Raw genomic sequence first — 22,678 nt, 5'->3', positions numbered from 1 at the left:
TTTGAAGTAACATGCTAGCATAGGACTTTTGCTCTTTTGCCCCATACTTATGTATTTGTACAAACAAAACAAAACAAAAAAAACCCACCACCACAACAAAAATTCACAGCTCAAAAAGAGTCTCAAGTTGCAGCAGGGGAGGTTTAGGTTGGATATTAGGAAGAATTTCTTCACGGAGAGGGTGGTCAAGCACTGGAATGGGCTGCTCAGGGAAGTGGTGGAGTCCCCATCCCTGGAGGTATTTAATAGATGTGTGGACGTGGTGCTTAGGGACACAGTTTAGTGATGGGACTCGGTAGGTGAAGCTGATGGTTGGATTCAATGATCTTGAAGGTCAGTTCCACCCTAAATGATTCTGTGGTTCTTTGGCTCCATAAAAATACTTGGCCAGTGGTGGTGGATTTATAATTATTTATCTCCTTGCCTAATGGCATGTACTTGTGTATTGATTTGCTGCAGTAGACATGATCAGACTAATTTTGGTGAGTCATTATGAGCATTGAGTTATGGCAGGGCACACCAAGCACTGGGCAGGCAGGTGTTTAGTGTTTGACAAGTTGTGCTTAGGTAGGACAAAGTTACACAAAAAAACAACCACATTGCACAAAGAAAGGCATGTGGAAGGTGGCTCTGTGTGACCTGGCAGGGTTCGGGCTGCTCCATCCGTGGAATATCCCTGAAAGCCCTCAGTTGGGGTTATCTCTGCATTGGGCAGCTCACATTAAAAGAAATATTTCCTAATCCATTTCAACAAGCATGCTTTTAGCTGGAAAATAAGCCATGTCCTGTTGAAATGATATATCTGAAATACCATTCTTTGCTTTTCAACTAAAACAACCCAACAAAACAAAAACCACAACCTCTTTTCTCACTCCCTCCTTCCTTCTAGTCTTCATAGTGAATGACTTTGGCATCCAGAGTGGTTTCACCCTAAGGAACCTCAGATGCAGAGACCTGTCTGAGGTGACATGCTGTTCTCAGGAGGCCCTACCTTTCAACCTGGACTGTGAAAGGAGCCATTTAGACTCCTTTAAATGAAAACTACAGACTTTCAGACTCCCACATCAGGGTGGATCTGATACTCTTGAAACTGGTAGTTTGTGGAAAAAAATGGAAATGAGCATATTATACCTGTGCTTAATTCTGATTTTCAGAGCCAGTTAAGAATGTATTTGGTTGCCAGCTTACAAACATGTGATGCCCGTATAACACTGCTTCATTCCTACCTGTCCTTGACCATTGAATCTTGCTTAATACTCCAATGCTTGCAAAGCACCCTCTGATGGGTGGTGAGAAGATGGTGTGGAAACCCATGTGCTATCTGCTGAATTGGTTGGAGAAGCACATGCCCCTTGCAATGAACTTCCCTTGGTGAGATGACGGATGGATGATCAGGAAAGCTTTGCAGAGCTGCAGAAATGGGGCCAAGTGCTCGTGGCTTGATCCTTCGTGGAGCTTTGCAAAGGAGCTGCTTGGGATTGCTGTAGCAGGGGCTGTTCCATGAGGTTTCCTCCTGCTGTGGAAGCCCCTCTCTTCCACACTAAAGATTTAGGTTGGTCTTAAGGAGGAGATTAATCCAGTCTTTAGACCTTCAGGAGACCTGCATTCAATTTTCCCATGTGCCACCTCATCCCAGCACTTGGGGCAGCCCTCAGAGCTGGTCGGGAGCCCAGCTGTAGTGACAAGTGGTGGCTAAGGAGCAAGGCTTTTGTGAATCTGGGCCTAAAAGTCCTGGGCCCCTGTGTGGTGTAAAACTGGGGATAACAACACTCCTCTTCCCCAGGAAGGTGCTATGAGGATAAACACAGCAGATAACCCAAAATGTGCCTTCCCATTCTGTATCATAAGCAGATGCACACTAATTATTTAATTATAAGATTTTTCATAATTTTTCATTTAGCATCTCAGATCTAGAAGCTGAGAAGAGCGATAAAGAGCAGGTATTGATGTCAAAACTGTTCTCACTCATTCAAATGAGTGAATATTTGGGCATGGCATGGCCACCACTTCAGAATGTCACTTTTTCAAGTTAGGGTGGTAAGAGGAGCCCCTGCAGCTGGACACTGCTTAGGACAGGGATTTGCAGCAGGTTGGGGGAACATGAACCTGTGTGCAGTGTGTTGGTCAGGAGCTCACCTGCTTAACTTCAAGCACGCTCACAAAACCTTTGCTTGATGGAGACTGACTCAAGCATATATTTCAGTCTTTCATTGTGCCCTGAGGTGATGCTCCGGTTATGGAGAGAGGGGTAGGTTTGCTCTTTCCTTGTGATTTTAGCCTTGCTTTGAATTATGCCTCTGGTACTTTTTGGGTTGATTTCTGTATATTTTAGCATTGAGGTGCTGGCCCTGCAGCTCCTTCCCTGGCTGTCCCATGGGACAATGTGAAGCGGTTGTGTCTGAGCATCTATCACTGAAGGCCTGGAACAGTGCTGTGAGACTGAATGTTCAACCCGGTAAATCCTTATAAAGCAAGGAGTTTAATGATTTAGAATAATAATGCATATTTACTTCCTTATTCAGGGAAAATACATGATAAATTTAAAAGGAATTGGATGCAAATTCTGCAGCCCCAGGAATAAAAATGTGCCTGCTTTAGCTCTGCATGCAGTCAGACCCGTGCAGCTTCTCCTGCACTCCATTGCAGCAGTCGGCGCAGGCTTGTTTCTATTTAAAACCTTGACTGATTTAACTTTTGTTTTCTGAGGGCTGCATTTTGGCTCTCTTCCTCCGTGCTACGTGGAGAGGAACTGAGCAGTTTTCCTGCGCTATTGTTCCTGCCTGGGGCAGGTCCCAGCAGCTCGGCCCCCCTGCATAGGGGGTGGCAGCAAGGGACAAGGTGGGAGGGCTGGCACCTGCAGGGGGGTGACCTGGGTCTCATTGGCAAGGACACAAGGCTGGAAAACCATCGGTGTCTCGAAGGTGGAGAGGGAGGGAAAAAAGTTGTAAGCAGCCCAGGGAAGTACTTGTGAAATCACTCGTCCTGCTCTGCTTGCTGAAAACTGTCCAAATCTTTTGTGACCTTCTCCCCTGGGAGTTTTGTGTGGGAATACGAAAGAGAAATAATGAAAGGGGGAAAAATGATTATGCAGGGAAGTATTACTGCAGCTGTTTGAGCTGCAGTTTTAGGTCACCGTCTTTAAAAAAAGGGGAAGAGCCTTTGGTTGCTCCTTGCTTCCTTGGCTCCCAGTTTGCCATGCAGGTCTAATCCCTTTCTGCTCTGTCCAAGTTATGTTCTTGTCCTGTGGTTCTCGGGCACTTACATCCTTTTCAGATCCACAATGTCCTGCACTTTTCTCGGGCCAGGTTAAGGCGTCCTTCTGCTGGCAACCACCCAAATTCAGAGCAGCACATGCCTGAAGCATGCCTTTTATCTCACCAAAAGGCTGAGGTTAAGCACAGACCGGAGCACTGAGCACTGTGAGCGGGTGGTTGCATTGCGGGGTGATGCGTTTCCCCCTCCACATCTGTCAGGGTGCTCCACATCCAACCCTGCAGACCTTACGGGCACAAAAACCTATTTCCTTGCTGTTGGTAATCCCTCATCAGGCTGATCCCAACCCCTGGGCAGAGGTAATTGGAGTCATCAGGTTTGTGTTCCCATTTATGAAAGATGTTTGTATTTGTCGGGATGCTGCAGAGACAGCTCTAGCAGAGGCTGCAGGAGGGAAGTGCGAGTGGTGTAGTGCAGGATGAGGAGAAAAGATTTGTAATCAAGAGAAAAGAACAGATGGCTTTGGTTGTAGTGCCTATATTTATATTTAATGTTAATATTCCTCCCAGGCCCCAGTGCTTCAGTGATATGTAACACAGCCCAGAAGCATCTGGGGAAGGAGGGAATAAGGGAAATGGGTTTGTCACAGCCTGGGAGGGAATCCATCCATGGACTTTGCTGTGGGGTTTCAGTGCATGTGAACAAGCCAAGAAGGCAGAATTTCACTACAGCCCTTCTCCAGAGCACTGTGGGCATTGCCTTGACATGCCTATGCCACAGACCTCAAGGAACCACACTGGGACCCCATAGTATGTGTGCCCATGGCCCCAACTGGATCAAGCTGTTGCATCGTGGAAGAAGCAATTTCTGCTTTAAAGTAGCTTTCTTTCTTTATTTATTTTTAATTCCAAGACAGGGAAAGATGTCAGGTCCATGCTCTTCCATCCTTGCTGACCGTGTCCTCGTGGGGACAATCCCATCCCATCTGTCTGCTAAAGGGTCTCCTGATGCTAGTCCATGGTGGGATTTACTGGCGTGCTTGGAATTGCTTTCTGAATGCAATTAGTTATCAGCACACAGGTGGAAGATGAAAGTTAATTCTGCAGCACCTAATTAGCTGGCGTTGCTGGAAGGGTTTGAAAGCAGAGACAAAAAGCTGCAGTTGTAGCTTTGTGTTTGGGGAGTCCTATGGAGCAGCAGTGTGCTTCACCTGAGACCTCTGCGGTATCTTTAATGACCTTTTGTCTTCCCATGAAGAGATAAACAAGAATCTTGAGTCTCTGCTGGTGTAAATCAGTGTAGCTCTGCTGGAGACAGAGGAGATCTGCCCAGCTTTGTCAGCACGGGAGATCTGGAGCCTGTGAGTTGGATGGTGGCAGAATCACCCTCGTGTGAGTTTGTGTGTGCATAAAAATGCACATCACTGTGTGTGCGTGCCCACACACTAGTTAAAGGTGGCTGTTTATTTATCTGTTTGCATTTAGTGCACCTTGGAGGTCCTACCTAAACAACAGCACTAAATTTGATGCCATTGGATCATTAACACGTCCCCAGCTTGTTAACAAAATAATCTGATGGTTTACAGTTAAAAAAGCCAATTAAAAGACTCACGGAGTAGTATTCCTTCCAGTCCCCTGGCACATGCATATATTAGAAATCCATCTGATGCAAAGCTTAGGACGAAAATGATCGATAGCAGGTTACAGCGCTCTTTATTACAATGAATTAATTGATCATGTCTAGCAGATTTTCCTCCCAGCGGAAGCTCTGAGTATTGAACGCGTTTCTCTTTCCTCCTCTACCCTTGCTGCTGGAAACATGCCAGGCAGTTTCACGCCATCGTTTAAATTTATTCATGACCCGAAAAAGTTGTGTCACCCTTGAGGCGGTTAGCTTCCAGCTGAAAAGTTTGGTGATGTTGTAGGACACAGAATCACAGAACTGTAGGGGTTGGAAGGGACCTCCAGAGACCATCGGGTCCAACCCCCCTGCCAAAGCAGGTTCCCTACAGCAGGCTGCCCAGGTAGGCGTCCAGACGGGCCTTGAATATCTCCAGAGAAGGAGACCCCACAACCTCCCTGGGCAGCCTGTCCCAGTGCTCCGTCACCCTCACCGTGAAGAAGTTCTTTTGTGTGTTGGTGCCGAACTGCCTGGGCTCCATTTTGTGGCCATTGCCCCTTGTCCTGTCCCCACAGAGCACTGAAAAGAGGTTGGCCAAATCCCTCTGTCTCCCACACTTGAGATATTTGTACACATTGGTAAGATCCCCTCTCAGTCTTATCTTCTCAATGCTGAACAGACCCAGGTCTCTCAGCCTTTCCTCATAAACATGTAGGGATGGATGCTACACAAAGATTTCCTATGAGAAGTTGGAACTCCTTGATCCTGTCCTGCATCTGCAGGTCCCACCTGAGAGCAGGGCTCAAATGTTTTCCCTAATCCTTGATCTACTCTTACTTGACTGGCATCCCATTGTAAAATCAGAGTATTTCATGGGTAGACCAGCACCGTTTTTCATAGTCCTGGGCAGTGGAGCCCAAAAGTGACCAGCTGCAGGGAATATCCCTTCAGCCTACAGAGGTGGCTTCTTGTGTTGGACGATGACAGAGATGTGTTGGTGGAGAAACAGAGGGGGATGCTTCTGCTGCTTTCTGTGCTATTCTGTTTGACAATTTATGTCCTCTTTTTGGTGGGTGTTTGGCAGCTCTCATACATGGCATCACCTGTCAGAGTAACAGGGACAGGATATTAACCTGCTGCTTTCACAAGCTCTAATTTGACAGAGGTGTCCTATTCAAGGCTCCTGAAACTGGCATATTATAGAGCCTAAAATGTAAAGAAAATAAATGCTCCAAGCCTTTTGTTCTACTGAAGCTATGCAGACAGTAGATGAAATACTGCGGCATTATATTAGTTAATTTAGAAGTGTTGCATTTTTGCTATTACCTGGTAGAATAAGGAGTATTATCTGTTTAATGACTCAGCTCCTGGATGCCACTCCTGACTTAATTCATAATTTGACTTTAGGTAAGGCACTCAAAAATATGGTCTGACTCCCCAGAATATCTGCAGAGAAGTGTGCCATCTCCAGATGTGCAAAGTGAGATTGTACTTGTGGGGCAGGCGGGTAAGGGAACTTCTCTGAGACCCCACAGCAAGCCAGCAGTTGATCAAGGAGGAGGAGCAATGCCTCTGGTCTAAATTAGCCTGCCTATGCATTGTAAAAGGGCCTTAATCCTCCTGCTTGCCAAGGCTTAGTTTTCCTACCATTCATTGAAGGTGTCATTTACTACTTTCATCTCATCTGCTTTATCTGAGATGTATCTACAGCCCTCACTCCTGCACTACTGAATGATCCAAGATATAGGCAGGAATTGGAACAGGGTGGGAGGGCTTAACTTTTACTTTCTCCATTAGGAAACAAGCATTTTAAGCTTTACGATGCCTTACAAACTCATATATCATGTTTGAGTTTCTTGATGAAGGTTTTCCTGGGAGTTACTCTATCTAAAGAAGGAGGGATAAAAACAGGAGTGAGTCTTTCACCAAAGATGCAGTTGAAATATGAGTTCATTCTTTAACACGTTATTTTTATGGCCTGATTGGCATTAACAAGTCTCTTTCTGATGAAGATTTGTAAGGTTTTGTTGCTATGATCCAGAGTATGCATTTGGAAATTCTGCTGAGTGGCTGTGGGGATGTGTATACTTAGAGACTGTTTTAATTTCCATATTCATTAAACTGCTCTGTGGCTTTTGCAATTTCTTTCCCTGTGGCTGGGACCAGGGTGTTTTGCTTCTTGAATAAGATCTTGAATAAGATCTGCAGTCTTGTGCAGGACCAGGTGGCAGGGCAGCCACCTCCCACACACGAGGTGTGAGGAAATGAGGTTTCACGTCGGGAGGAATAAAGGAGTCACAGATGACACACAGTTGTGTGTCTGGGAGATATTTCCTCTGCCGCTCTTTCTCTTTTCATCTTTCCACCTTGGCCACCCATTGCCACTTTCTGCTCTGTGCTTGCAGTAACACTCATGCAACTGTGTGATGAATGGGTTGAGGGAGTTGTTCTGAGTGAGAACTGGTGAAAAAGAATGACTTTCTGATGGATCGGGTTCTTCTAAGCACATGGCACAAGGGAGGAGGAGAAACCCGGACTGGGGGAGGCAAACTGCTCTGTTCCCATTACTGTTATTAAACTCTCACTGGAGAAGCCTCCACAGAGCTTTTCTGGCCAAAAATAACCTCTTCCAGGGCCATTTTGCACTGACTTGTAGAATTCCGCATTTGGTATCACCTCCTGTAAAATGCAATGGGATAATCTTAAAATTATCCTATTATTAAAAAGCAAGAGGTGTGCTTTTTCTTGAGTTTTACTTGCAAAGATGGCAATGCCCATCACCTGCTCTTTGATACTTAGGGTGAGGAGTACTTGAGCTGATCGACTGTGGCTCATCCCGTTGTCCTTTGAAGTCAATAGATATCTTTTATTGACTTAACTGGGCAACAGATGAGGTCCTGGATGAAAGAGTCACTGTTTTACTACGAATTACTTGTCTCTCTGGGTTGCAAAAACAAATAATCCCAGACGTTTTCAAAGATGGCTGGGCTGGTGCTGCACACAGCTTCCTTGTGAAGTTGTGTTTAAAAGGAAAATAAATTTTTCAATCAAAGGACTGCTGGCTGGCCTGACCTTTTCAGCCTGCAAATGGCCACTGAAAGGACAAATGAGATAATGATAATAAAACTCCTACTCGTTACTGGACTGCTGCTGAAAGGGATTTGGCAAAGGCTGAAGAAATGTCAGAGTGAAGAGCACAACATCTCTGCTGAAAGATGATGGTGTCTGACCCTGCCTGTTGCATGCTGAGGCTGGTGAAACCTCCACTGGTTTCTGTGAGAGTGAAGGTGGCTGAAGGCCATGAGGAAATGCTGCTCAAATGCATCCATGAAGTTCTGTACTGGTGACACTGTGTTATATGGGAATGCACTGTCCTTAACAAACCATCTGCATGGGGTAGTAAATGAAGTTTCTTGGAGGGGCACGGTCAGCCTTTGGTGTCAGCCATACTCTCTGAGTGTGTTTAAGTGTTGAAATGGTACTGCCTGCCTTTTGGGCTGTAAAAAGTAATAAATAAATAAATAAATATATTTAAGTAAATAAGCCATCAATAAATTCAGTAAATAATCCATTAATAACAGCCCATGGTACTGGCTGCCTCTTGGGCTGTAAAAAGTAATAAATATATATATATTTCAGTAAATAAGCCCTTTGCCCCTATATCTTGCTTCTAGCTCTTATGCTCAATGTCCTTGATGATGATAACTGTTTCATTAGCTGCCTGATAAATGGCCCAGGTGCATTAGCATCATTTTATCTATGTGGTAGCTGTGAGCTTTACTCTGGGAAGTTAATTAACATCCATCACTGGAGGTTCTCTGTGAAGTTAGGCAAGCTTATGTCAGGAATGGCTTGTGTATGGGGACAAGGAGATGGACTAAATGGCTTTGGAAATACACTTCTAGCCTTGCTATCTCTTGCTTTGAAGCTCTGCAAAAGTAATATCGCATTACTTCTGTGGTAAGCATTTCTAGGAGGCTCAGTTACGGGGTAGAATAAGGGGCTGGTCAGAGGGTGCACCACTTCATTGAGAACTGAAATGACAGCCCAGCATGTCACAGCTGAGCACAGAGGTACAGAGGGAAAGACTTGTCTGACCTAACCTCAGATGCTTGGATGAAATATCCATGTCTAAGCTAGGCTAGCTAGCTCCTCCAGCTCTGGAGGGAGAAACAAGTACAGTGTGTGCCCTGCTAGATGCCAGACATCTGAGATGCACTGGAAGCACCTCCTCTCTCTGGTGGCATGCATCATCCCATGGCGCAGCTGGCCAAGGGCAAGGCAAGTCCTTTGACCTAGTTCATGTGAGAGCTCAGGACCTTTCTCATTTCAGCTGGGACACAATATTCATCCAAACACTTTTATATCAGCTGTTTGTTTCTAAACATTGACAAGGGTTGTCTTTGTCTTCCTTCTGCTGATGGAGCTGCTCACAGCTCCCTGAACCCTACCATTCTTCAAAGGTCTGCCCGCTGCAGCTCACTCTGATCATTGGCCATTTGTTATAATGATTTTGTATGAGAATCCTGGAAATTATGTTTAAACAAGTTACACACAAACTCACCTAAAATGTCATTTATTCTGATTCCTCACAAATATTGATGATATATTTTTGCTGAATTTTGGCTTTCATTCAGTAAACCTCTTCACTTAATCGTTACTTTGCAGATGGCTTTGGCAGCGTTTCAACCTGTGCTTCTGGTGGTTGAAACCTGGTGTTTGAATTAGGCTCAAGATGCAAATAAGCTGATTTTCAGAAAGTCTGAATATCTGCAGCTGCCTTGTGGGGTTCTAAGCAATGCAATTAGGGCTGGGTTTCTCACTGCCAAGAAAGCCACAAATAAATTGGGAGTCCAGAAAGAGAAGTGTGACAAGAATACACAGAAATGACTTCAGGAATTTGGGGATTTAGGAATAAAGTTGGTAATAATTAAAAGCCCAGCTCAAGATTTTAGCTAAAAAGCACTAATATAAGTAATGTCAGAGGAGATTAAGGTGGAATGTTTATACATTCAGGAGCAGTTTAGAGCTAGGCATTGACTCAGAAGGAGAGGTGAGGCAGAGCCCTGCTGATGGATGGTGTGCTGCTCACTGATGGCCTCAGGATGATAGAAGCACGGGAGGGGACAGGAATACTCTTTGATGCCAGAGGATATAATTAGAAATAAAGAGTGCAGTAAAAGAGGAGGATGTGCTGGATGCCCCAAACTAATAAGAAATGGGAAGTTGTATCTCCTCTTTCAAAGCCTGGATTAGGAGAAGTGACTGACGGGCAGCCCTTGAAATACTGGAGTAGTCTCAAAGTGTTGAGTGCTTGGTCCCCGAATGTGTTAACATTATGGAGGCCAGATGTGGGGAAGCACAGCCACAGTATCTGCTCCAACTCAGCAGGCAGAGAGAGAGGTATCTGCTCCAAGTCAGCAGGCAGAGAGAGAGACATGTTTCTGTATCCCTTGGGATATCATGTCCTGGAGTACAAGGAAAGTGAAAGTGTTGTCTCCTCTCCGCTGTGATTAGTCTGGGGAGATAACAAGAGCACTCGATGGGGTTAGACTCCCTTCTTATCTCCTCCTGAATTCATTCTTTCCTTAAAGAGGCTTTTATTTGTGTGATGTTGTTGCTTTTTTTTTTTTTTTTTTTTTTTTTTTTTTTTTTTTTTTTTTAGAAACGGCTAATCCCAATTGTACATACATGTATAAATATAGGTAGCACATGGGTCTGTAAAGATTACAGGTGCTCCTTTTGGCAAACAATATCTTTTAATAGCATTGTGTGCAGTTAATCTGGTTAAGCAAAAGTATCAGTGGAACAAGCAGTGCAAGTTCAGGGAAGGAATAAGTGACAGATCTGACAACTACTGTTTAGTAATATTGTGGCAGGTATGCTAGAAGCTGCTTTTTTTTTTTTTTTTTTTTTTTTTTTGATGTCTGTGGTTGGAAAACAACATGAGTGGAGCAAGATATTAAATTTCAAAGATACGCTTGCTATTATATTTCATAACAGAGAAGGTAAATGTTTATTGCTCCTGGTCTTCATCCATTGTTCCTACCTGGATCAAATGTTCAGTGCATCAGGAGCCGGTTGTAAGGGTTTGTGCCCTCTCTGCCCTTCAGTTTTGATTAAGTGGGAAAAGCTTCAGGGCATCTCCCATCTAAAAGAACAGGAATGTATTGATGTGGCTGTTTCTCCTTGTCACGGAGAAAGCTCAGTTCTACAGGGGTTTCTTCGGGAGAAAGCTCTTCAGTTAAAGTAGAGGAAAATGATACTTGCAGAGTTTCAGAGAGACCCTGAAATAGGCCTTTACTTTTTGAAGACAGGAGGTAGCAATGCCTGTGTCTGTCAGCTGTTGTAAAGGACCGTGAGGTGAGTAGCTCACACAGAGAGGCCTGCACTGGAGACACGGAGCACCATGTGCACCAGGTCAGTGGTGGTTTAACCCAGCTGTGCAGCTGATCCCTTTCCTCAGAGAGAAAGGGGGAGAATATACGATGAAAAAGGCTCAAGGGTTGAGATAAGGACAGGGAGATCACTCAACAACTACTGTCACAGGCAAAACAAACTCACCGTAGGGAGATTGAAGTAATTTATTGCCTATGACTAACAGGCTAGAGCAGTGAGAAACTAAAAGCAAACAAAACCACCTTCCCCCAACCACCCTCTTCCACCTCCTCCCTCCAAGTGGTGCAGGGGAAAATGGGGGCTGTGGTCAGTCCCCGACGCTTCATCTCCGCTGTTCCTTCACGGTCCCTCTCTGCCCCTGCTCCCCATGGGGTCCCTCCCATGGGATGCCATCCTTCCCGAACTGAGCCTGTGGGGGCTGCCCACAGGCAGCAGCTCTTGAAGAACTGCTCCAACATGGCTCCGTACCACGGGGTCCATCCCCCAGGAGCAAACTGCTCCAGCACGGGTCCCCCATGGGTTGCAGCTCCCCCCAGACCCCCTGCTCCTGTGTGGGCTCCTCTCCATGGGCTGCAGCTCCAGCCCGGGGCCTGCTCCTGTGGGGGTTCTCCATGGGCCGCAGCCTCCTCCAGGCCACATCCACCTGCTCCACCGGGGGCTCCTCCATGGGCTGCAGCACGGCGATCTGCTCAACCATGGTACACCAGCAGCTACCCAAACCCTGCCATATAAACCCTATACACCAGTGGGGCAGGTGGCCAGAGCAGGGCCATAGAGCTGTGCCTGCAGGGCAGGAGCCGTGGGTGCCCTGGCTGCAGGACTTTTGCATGGGAAGCATGTGAGGGTGGCAATACCACTGATCTGGTATTGATGCTTTATGAACAGAGCATGCTGGACTGATTCTGCTATTTTCTCTCCCTCTGACAGAGCTGTGACCAGTTCACCATCCCTTTGATGTCATGTGCATGTACAAGGGCGTTTTTTTGGGATGCAATGTCCTTCAGAGGGAGAATATGTACATCAGAGTGTTTTTTCTGATAGCTTTTCATACAAGTCTACGTGTGATTTCACTAATTTTCCAAGAACAATGAGGCAAAATACAGCACAGAGTAAAACAAATGTTCTTGTCTATTTTTGGAGGCCTTTTTCAGGTTACTGTTAACCTTTCATTTGAAATTTAATGCTGAGGACTACACATTGATTCTGAGCAGCTTCTTGGAAGAGTGTCAATTTTCCATTTAGAAAATTATCTTTTTTTTTTTTTTTTTTAACCCCATATGGGACGTTGTTTGTCAGTTCTTTCTGAGAGACATTTTCCTATGCAAGTGTACACTTTAGGCCTGAAATTCAAACTGGTTTTGCTAAATCCTAGGAATTTTGAGCAATAAAGTAATAAAGTAGGAAATATAATAGGAAATAACAGCTGAACTGGGGGAGGGACATGTTTAGATCATTAAGGCCAAGCCCAGAAAAGTAATAAAGCAGTCAGACTTGTTAAAATTAAACAGGCCCATGGCCAAATTTAAAGATACTATATATATGGATGATAGTGGGGAAAAAAAACGTTGAAAGCAAAAACAGAGAAATAGCTGGCAGCAGATAACATCTGGAGCAGATTTGCTGTGAAATTCATTTCAGAGAACTGGTGGGTAAAGAAATTTCTCAGTCAGGGAGGAGAAGAAATCCCAGCGGGGTGAAACTGTGCTTTTCAGTGAGATGCAAAAGAGCTGTAGTGCCCCATGATGCTGAGGCCTCCTCTATCAACTTGCTATATTTGGAAGCTCTGATTGCTGAGGCAGATTAGGAACCCTGAGCCTGGTAAGCCAGCGTTAGTGGGAGATTTCCAGCGCTCACCTACATCACATTGGCTTTGAGGATGTGCCTGCTGCAGCCAAGGCATGCTTTCAGCTCATAGGAATGTATCTGAGCTACTTTGGGTGCCGAAGATGGTGTCACCATGAGTGCTAAAGCAGCTCAAAATGCTTGATCATTTAGCTGAACCTGAACTTCTTATAGGTGTATTCACGTGCTCAAAGTAGCCAAGCTGCTTAGTTTGAAGCTGGCCAGTAGTGCAGCTGAAGTTGGGAGCTGCTGTCTTGCCCGTTACTGCAGTGGAGCTCCATGATACAATAGAACAATAGTACAGGGGAGAAGGTGGTGGTGATGGTGGCTGGCAGAGGTTTCAGAGGTGTGCATGTGTGACCATGGGCAAAAATCCATTTTCAGAGTTTTCATTACAGTCCAATACCAGAAAAATGGCAAAATCAATGGAGTGGTTAACAGACATAAAGTTGAGTTGATAGTCAGCTAGAAAACAAGTTAAAAAAAATAAAAATCTATCTCTTCTTCACACAGTAGAGGCAAAGACAATGGAAAGAGTTTGTTTAAGAGCAAGGCTGTGCTGCATAACTTCCCTTGTGAGTCTTAAGACTTACACAAAGGGGTGGTCACAGGGAAGGACAGGTTTTGGGTATGTCTCCCCTGGAAACCTCACCTGGTAAATCTGGAGAGATGTCCATGGAAGTAGGGGAGAGATTGAGACCTGATTCTTCTGTCTGAATTTGGCAGGAGAGCAAAAAAAAAATTTTTTTTTCTATATAATTTTAGCTGCCGTCCTGAGCTTTGACCCTCTGGTGATATACTCACATTCAGATGCCATTAGAGGGGATGTTTTTGCACTGTGCTGTACATCCTTGCTACCTGCATCACTTCTGAGAGCCCTTTCTTGGCTGCAAAGGGGTTGCATGCTGGGGAGACACCCCCAAAGTGCACTTTCAGAGGGTGGCTCTGAGAGCAACCTGAACTGTTGACACCAGACTGCTCTCTGTAATTTAGTTGACCTGGTATGAAATAGAAAAAAAAAAAAAAAGAGGTCTGAACATGAGTCAGGTTCAGAGGTTTTCAATATCCTTTGCATTGCTTTACTCCAGGCTTGCATATTTAATTTAACAGATAATTTTTTCTTATGTGATATGAATTAGGAGATGGATCTATTACAGATATGTTGCATATATATTCTGGTTGCCTCATAGGCAGATTTCAGTATCAAGATGATTAAGGACTTTTTTTTTTTTTTTTTTTTTTTTCTGTTCCTTGAAGATTGTATAATGAGATGAAAAAGGGAAAATGCGAATTTTAATTGAGTATATTCAGGGTGTTCAGAGTGCAGTGTATCATATTTCACGTATGGCTGCAGGTTTTGTTCTATCTTCTTATGCTTTGCTTTATTTTTTGAGCCAACTATTTTTTGTTTCCAGTGTGCTGTTAGTTAGGTTTCTAACCCATAAGTTGAGCCACAAAGACTTGTATTGAATGATAAAGATAATAATTCCAGAGCAATCAGAATATTATTTGCAGTTGGATGCTAAATATCAAAGGCTTTATTGATGTTTAGGCAGGACTTTATTAACACCCAAATATCTCTGGAGAACTATGATAACAATAGGAAAAATATTAATCTCAGTATGCTTTGGTTTTCTGTAAGTAAATAAGAATTTAAAGTCTTGTGAGTCAGCTGAATATTTGCGGGGATGCACTAATCTATACCAGAGCTAGCACAGACCTACCTTTATCAATCTAATTCCCTTTTTTCTGCTCCATGCTGCACCATGTGGCATGCCACTGCTGCAAGGGGTCATAGGAGGAACAGGAAAAGATTGTCACCCAGGTAATCCTTGTGTGCACAGAGGACATGTTTCTAGGGCAGCATAGGTTAGGATAGGTGTCTGTAGGTCAGATACCCTGATGGCCAGAGGTTTGGGATCAATCCTGCTCTAAGAGACTAGGAAACAAAATTCTGTTGGAATTTGTGTCCCCTCTCTCAAGTGCTTTTGCAAATCCCACCCCCTCTGCCTTACATTTGTGCAGCACAGCTCTGGGCACGCTTTGTGCTTGCTCTGTGATGATCCACAGTGATCATCAAAGCAGTGACAGTGCTGCACACTATGTTCCACGGCAGCTACTTCCTTTCTGTTTTAATTATAACTGAGTTTGCTAATCCTGGTCTTGATTAATGTGCTTAATATGCAAATGTTATGATGAAACTGAAACTCTTTGTAATTGCTTGCAGACAGATTACCACTTCGAGTACACAGAGTGCGACAGCAGTGGCTCCAGATGGAGGGTGGCAGTCCCAAATCCGTCGGTGGAGTGCTCTGGACTACCCGACCCTGTGAAAGGGAAGGAATGCAGTATGTCACTTTTCATTTTACAGACCATTTCTGTCTGTCTGTGCTATTTACCCTATGTGGCACTGACGCCAATAAAACCATTGGAAGGGCTTTGAGATGCAGGTGATATGGTTCTTCCTAGCTCTGTTGCCAACATCCTGAATGTCCCTGAGTTGTCCTTCCCTTCTGGGTCTCTTGTGTATCCCCCTCCAGTCCTTCCCCTTGTCTTGGAGCTGTGGAGCAGGGACTGTCTTCACAGCACAGCTGTAAAACTCATCAATACCTGCTGCAGGTACCCCTGTGTGGTAATTCACAGACAAGCCAAATCTACCACAACACCTCTTGAAGAGTTGTGGTTGCTTGCCTTGAGCTGCCATAATGTTCTGCAGCTCTCACGCTCATTTCTAGCACTGGCCAAAATGGTGATGTACAGTGGCCAAATTACTTCTGCATAGTGTCCATGCTTTCATCCCCTGCGTTATTTAACTGATAATAAGCTAAAGGCATAAGTAATGGTAAACGTCTTACCTTCCTGTGCTATTTTCATGATGAAGATTTTGTATTTTATTTATTTATTTTAACAACTCAGAGTGTTCTCATAGAACTTGATACTGGTGTGTTTTTTTTTGTTCTTTTTTTCATCTGGGGACATAAGCAAACTGCCACTCTACAAGCACATTTGAACTGTTCTCTTGCTGATTTGCAGCTTTCCCAAGCTGAATACTCCTTCCCATCACACTTCCTTACTCTAGCAATTCTTTTCACCACAGATCCTAGCGGTGCTTTATTTTCTCAGTAATTTCTACCAGGGGCTATGAATCATTGTATCTGACAAACGGGAAGAATGATGGCCATGTCCTTTCAGTACTACTGTAGAAGAGGTGACTTTTTATTCACTTCTGACTCCCCTCCTGTAAAGGTTTATTGTTCATTTCATTACAGCACATGCTCCAGCATATGGCACGTAAATGTTTCCTATAGCAGCGTTGACCATGGGAAGATTTCTGACTGCCTGAGAGCATCAGCTGAAAAGCTGCCTGTGTCTGTCCTGGTGCTTGCATTTTGTTTCTGGGGTTTTAAATGTGTGATATATGTGGGATTTGATTTACAGATTTGATTACAGAACTATGGGACTGGAAAGCACCTCAGGTGATCCCCTCATTCATGCCCTAGCCCAAATGGCTATAACACTTGTGACTTTGTAATTTGTGGCTTATATTTGCTGGGCTGTTTCCAGGGACCTCTGATGATAAAGAGCCCACAAGCTCTCCAGATACTTGCTTATATATTTTGTCCTATTAATTTTCCCTCCTGTTATTTTTTTTTCCTACTGTTGAGTCTCCCTTGTACTTCAAACCTCTTTTTTTGCTGTCTGCTCCATAAAGGAGCAGATAGTGTTTTCCGTTTTGATGCACAACCACTTCTGGCATACTCTGAAGTATGTGGGCATAATTCGTTTTTTCTGATGCACACTATTTCTTTGCAAACCTTGTGATAAATGGTTTAAGGTCCAGCAGCATTACGTTCTCCCCAGCTTTCTGGTACAGATTTTAACAAATGGTGCACTTACCTTGTTTCTTCTCCTCTTATTTGCATGTCTTCCTGGTCTTAAATCATTTCCAGAGGAAATTCAACTGTTTTATAACAACAGCTTCTCCATTTCTGGCACCCTGTTAGACAAGAGAAAAGCTTTGCCCAGTAGATTGGCTGTGATATTACATACAAAACACGGGATTCTGCTAAATTCACTGGAAAACTCATTTCAGTAGATGTCTCTCCTCCTTGTAGTGTTGCTTTTAAGTCCCATGGCAATTCAGCTGCTTTGAGAAACAAGTGGATAGTTGACTTTTTTTTTTTTTTTTTTCTTTTTTTTTTCCTGTGGTATATTATCTGGCTTCAGGAGATGTCTGGCTATATTCTGATTGGAAAAGTCATTTTAGATTTCACATCTCTTAATCTTTCACCTCTTGCTTTAAGAGCAGCTAATCCTTCAGGCTGAAAACGTGATTCTGTTGGCAGCAGTCAGTCACTGTCAGACTGTCCTGGGAATAAACCTTACACTGGGTTTGGCTAACGTGGTGGGTTTTACAGCAAAATATCCGAATGTTTTCTCATAGGCCTAGTGTTTTCATCCCAAGGAGCACTGAGAAATATCGTCAGTTTGGCACCTGTTTTGAGATGAGTCTTTCTGGCCATTCTACACTCCAGATTCTGCTGCATTTTGTAGATCCTACCCTGTGCCAGAGCATCCTGACACTGTGACTCCTCCTGACATTTGGTAGTGTCCTGGACTTCTTTAAAGTTTCTCTTTCAGTCCTTCACCCTACAGAGCTGGGGACGACAGTACAATCACCACAAATGGGGGGACTTCCAACTTTGGAGACTTGTTATCTTTAGAAGGTATGATTGGGTTCCAGTAGTCCTAAGATATAGCTGAGCCAACTATGTCTCTGCTCTTAAAAGAGCAGCTGTACAGCAGCATGAGCTCTGAGAGCTTTTTTTGTCTCCTGGAGGTTGGCAAAGCCTTCAGTGGTCCCTGCTGGCAGCTAGGACACAGTGGATATGGAAGAATCTGGGTGAGAATGTGTTTTTTTGGAACACATCTGCCACTGCTGCTGACTTCGTGATGTTTTGTTTGCGGTTGTTTTCATCTATTTGGAAATATCTGCCGCTTGAGAATATCTGCTATTGATCTTTACTCCTCCCTGAAAACAGAAGTGACTTGCAGGCTGTCATTAATTTTGGATCATGAGAATACTGCGTGAACCTCTCCAGCTTCCAAACGCTCAGCAGTCTTTCTGTTTAAATTGCGCCTGAACTAGGAATTGGAAAGATGATTTCACAATATGTTAAACGTCTCCAATCATCTCTGTAAATATGTCTAGACTGCGGTCTCCAGTGGAGTGCAAAGACACTTGAGATTGCTAAAAATGTATTAGCTCAGGTGCTTCACGTATCTGGGGCAATCTAACTATGGCACGGAGCTCGGCTGGTGTCTCAAGACGTGCTCATTTTCAGGATGTTGTATTTCCCTGCTTTTCATTCAAATGAACTTATTTAAAATTGGGTTGGGTATCTCCATGTTCTGCTGCGTTTAGAAGTGTACGCTGACCTGCAAAGCATAGTGGATGGTGACCCACTGAGAGCGACTGCCAGCATTTCCTGGCATGGCTGTAGTCTTCAAAACATGGGTTGAGACCTTTTTTGAGTCTTCAAAAATATCATCAGCCAAGCTTACCTGCAGAGAAGACTGATCCCTCTGAGAATTAGTCAGAGGGTTCAGAGTAGGAAGGACTGTCATATTTTGACTGCTTTATAATGTGGTATAAGATGAAGGATTTTTTTTTGCCTTTTCCTTGCCATGAGCACAGAGCAGCATAAAGACCCACCATCCCCTCCTGCCACGCTCCCCTCCTCATCTTTTCTATGCAGATTGGAGGCAGGAGGAAAGAAGGAACCTCACAGGGCAGGTATTTGTGATGCTGTAGGACGTGCTGCTGCCCTGTGACCCAGATGCAGGAGTGATGGTGCAGAAGCAGCTCTGCAGGACAGAAGCTTACTCGCAACGCACTGGGGCAACACGACCTTTCTGCAATTCACTCCAGTCCATCAGGAAACCCTCCCTTCTTTTTCTGATCTCCTTGCCCTGTGGGGCTGCAGCAAGCACCACTTTCAGACCCCACATTGGTGTCAACCTGCCTTTTGGTGCTCAGCATGCTGTGTTACCTCCTGCTTGGCCAATGCTTCTGAATGGCCTCATTTTGCTCTTTCTTTCCTTCATGCTCATGTTTGCTCAGAGATGAGTCATGCTTCTAACACCGGCACATCACAGTTGCAAGAAATCCTGGAAAGAGACGCATGAAATATGCAGCAGCGAGGATCTTGGCTAGGAAAAAGGCAATGTTTATTACTTCTAAAGCTGCTCTTCATGGCTCTCCTCTGCTTCATGTTCAAGATGTCCTATCCAGGTGCTTACTGAGGGCTTTTTGGAGGCCTGGTACACACACGGAGGATGGAGCTGGGGGAGGTGGGAGGCAGAGCCTCCATCAGTGGGATCCAGACTGCTTGAATCACTCCATTACTTCTTGACAATCAGCAGCGTGCTTAACTAATTTGGTCTCGTTCATTTTTAATTACCACAGGTCTCACTCTAATCTCGTCACAAGCCTGATAGCGGGAAAGGAATTTAGCTGATAAGGATCACAGCCACCAGGGCAGTATACTTGGCTTTTTCAAGGGAAAATATTTATTGCGGTTGATGGGAGCAGTTTGCTCTTGGGGCTAAGCCTGGACCCCCTCTATGGCTGGTGTCTTTGAAAGCCCTTTATTTTGGTGTGTGGGCTGTATTTGGTGTTTAATAGGGACCTTTTGGCATTGTGCTCCTGCTGACACTACACTACAGTGTGTTTCAGTGGCCACAGTCAAGCTCTTACTCCAGCCTGACCATACGCTGCGTGTTTTACACTCAGATTAAAGGTCTGAGCACAGAGCCTTCCTTCTTTCCTGGTCTCCTTCCCTTCCTCTCTTTGTCTCCCTTCACTCCAGCACAACCCAAATACCTGGTTCAGGGCGTGCCCTTACTGTACACAGATGCACTGATTCACTCTTCAGAGCTGTTTTCATCAACAAAAAGGGCTTAAATAGTTCATGTTTTGACCTTAAATACCTTTTAATATTAACTCTCTTATTGAATAGAATGATGAGAGTATTTTCGTTAGTATGTTTTTTTTTGTTTGTTTGTTTTTGTTTTTGTCAGCCTAAACAAATGAGCTTGCACCTTATCTCATAAATATCTGTTAATTTTAGTGATGCTATTTACATAATTAATAACAAAACTGTACTGAGCATAATGAACAGAACAATTTCAAAAGGAGATGAATTTACTGTGTTCAAGGGAAAAGAGGACTGGTAAGGTCCCTGTCAGAGTCAGCATCCAAAAGCCATCTATAATTACAAAGTTTTCTTAAGAAAGGAGGCACAAAAACATTGATAATATGGAACTATTCATGGTTCTGCTTGGCAAATTCTACCTCTACCTGGTACTACTAAAGAAGAGAAACTTTCTGGAAATCAGAAACATGCTTCAGTTTTAAGGCAAGGTGTGTGAGCACACACCGAATGGTGACTATGGAAAGCTCCACTGACTCCGGAAAATAGAGCATCCTTATTTACAAGGGACTATGCTGGGTCCTGAGAGAAAAATTTGTCCTGATTTATTGCTACTGAGCTGGGTTTGTTGAGTTTATTCAAACTTGTATAATCTGCTCCTAGGAAACCACAGGAGGAGATATAGATCTTTCTGCTAATTACAGCGCACTTTAGACACAATTAAGGCAAGTGACCTTTTTAAGACTTGTAGGTTTTATAACACTTTAAGGCAATTTAAGTGATCCACAGGAGTTTTGATTTTACTGTTCTGCTTCTGCAATGGAAAACAAACAGAAGTTTAAACTTAAATAGAAACCTTTTGAGTTTGATATCCTCTCTGTCTCTGATAAAATAGAGTAATCTGAGCTTAGCAAGGATCAGGTCTGATCTTAATTCCGTTGAAGTCATCGGGTATCCACAGATTTTGTAAGACAGTACATATGTATGAATAAACACGCATATCTTTAGATGGAGAATATAAAATAATGTTAAACATCTGACAATATCTGTGTGCTTTTGCTACAGCCTTCTGATGGAAAGTGTCAGTTTATATCTCTTCATTGTCAACTACTGCTTGTATTCAGGAAAATTCTTTTTAGTCTTCATGCTAAATAATTTATTCTTCCAGAGTTTTTACCTAGAATTTAGAATTTTGGCTGAAGAAGCCTTGAAAATAGCAATGAGAATTTTTAGTAGTTTCTTTAATGTTTATATTATTGCACACGTACACCATAAAATCCCAGAATGGTTTGGGCTGGAAGGGACCTCAAAGCCCCCCAAGTGCCACCCCCTGCCATGGCAGGGACACCTCCCAGCAGCCCAGGCTGCCCAAAGCCCCATCCAGCCTGGCCTTGGGCACTGCCAGGGATGGGGCAGCCACAGCTCCTCTGGGCAGCCTGGGACAGGCCTCACCACCTGTAGCACTACTCACAGGCAGATATTTGTATGTACATACAAATTTGTATTTTTTTGTGAGTAGTGCTATTTATTAAACAGTGACATTTATTTAAGGCTTAGAGAAGTCCAGAGTTATGGCTTTTGAAGCAAATGTGTAAATCCTAACACATAATCAGGGAGGGTTTTTTTTCCCCTTTTTATTTGACATTCATTGAGGATTATTTTCTGGTCTTGTTAAAGGGCTTTCAAATAACTGGGATTTCTTTGTTTCAATTGAAAAGAGTGAATATGTTGATATCAGCATAGCTCTGAGGACTTGGCATGTATCTATTCTCTTTTTTTCTCATGGCTTGAAAGGATTAGATCTTGTCTAGCAACCTTCATGTACTAACATTTTTTTCAGACATTGTTGCTTTGGGTATTCACCTTGGAAGAAACTATGAGATCAAGCTATTATTGATGGCTGCTGGTGTTTAATCACGTCATTTAGATCTGGCATGTGCACATAGATACTTACACGAGGTGACCGATGCCATTGGGTATCCTGGGGTGTAGGAAAGTACTGTTTTGAGGCAACGTTCAAGAAGTGTATTCAGAAGTTCTTTCCTTTCATTCCTCCATCTTTGAGATTGCGTCCTCTAATGGTATATTCTGACCTTCTCACTCCTTTCAACTAATACCTTCCCTTTTCTCCTCTCAGCTGGACAGTCACACGAGTCCCATGAAGCTGCTGGTCAGCATGTAAGAGTCCATCCTCACATAGGGAAAGTTGCTCTCAAACTTGAATCCCAAAAAAAAGGATTCATACTGGGGATAAAATTGAGGAAATCTGAGCATTTTTCAATTTGCTGTAGATTTGGCCCTTCTCCTATTATGTTTTACCTAGTAATTGAAGATGTCAGAGAGAGAAAAATAGTATGTAATTCTGGCTCTGCAGTGAGCTCTGACATGAACAGTGAGATGTGCGAGAAATAGATTTCATTGTTGTGGTCATATAGAGGGGCACTTTTGTGCATATGAACTGCAGGACTGGGCAACTCAATTTTATCTGAGCTTTTTTCATATTTCTAGGAAAGTTTTTCTGTTTCTTTTCTTCTTCCTTTTTTTTTTTTTTTCTCTCTCTCTCTCTTTTTTTTTTTTTTTTTTTCCTGGAAGGAATGAGAAATGCTTTCACACTAGGGTGCAGCGGGGAGGGGACCATCATACAGCAGCAGACACTGCTCTGAGGACTG

General features: G+C 43.8%; 1 protein-coding gene across 3 annotated transcripts in view; it reads left to right on the top strand.

The window, feature by feature from the left end:
- ELAPOR2 (endosome-lysosome associated apoptosis and autophagy regulator family member 2) overlaps positions 1–22,678 on the top strand; it is a 101,551-nt gene that overhangs the window by 35,273 nt on the left and 43,600 nt on the right. For all 3 annotated transcript variants that reach the window (XM_082762147.1, XM_082762148.1, XM_082762146.1), the window contains exon 2: positions 15,302–15,422. In XM_082762147.1, coding sequence (XP_082618273.1) covers positions 15,302–15,422 — 121 coding nt within the window. The remainder of the gene's footprint in view (positions 1–15,301; positions 15,423–22,678) is intronic.

The sequence above is a fragment of the Aythya marila genome (assembly GCF_965140915.1).
Source record: "Aythya marila genome assembly, chromosome: 1".
NCBI lineage: Eukaryota > Metazoa > Chordata > Aves > Anseriformes > Anatidae > Aythya > Aythya marila.
This window is presented reverse-complemented; position numbering and strand designations above follow the sequence as displayed.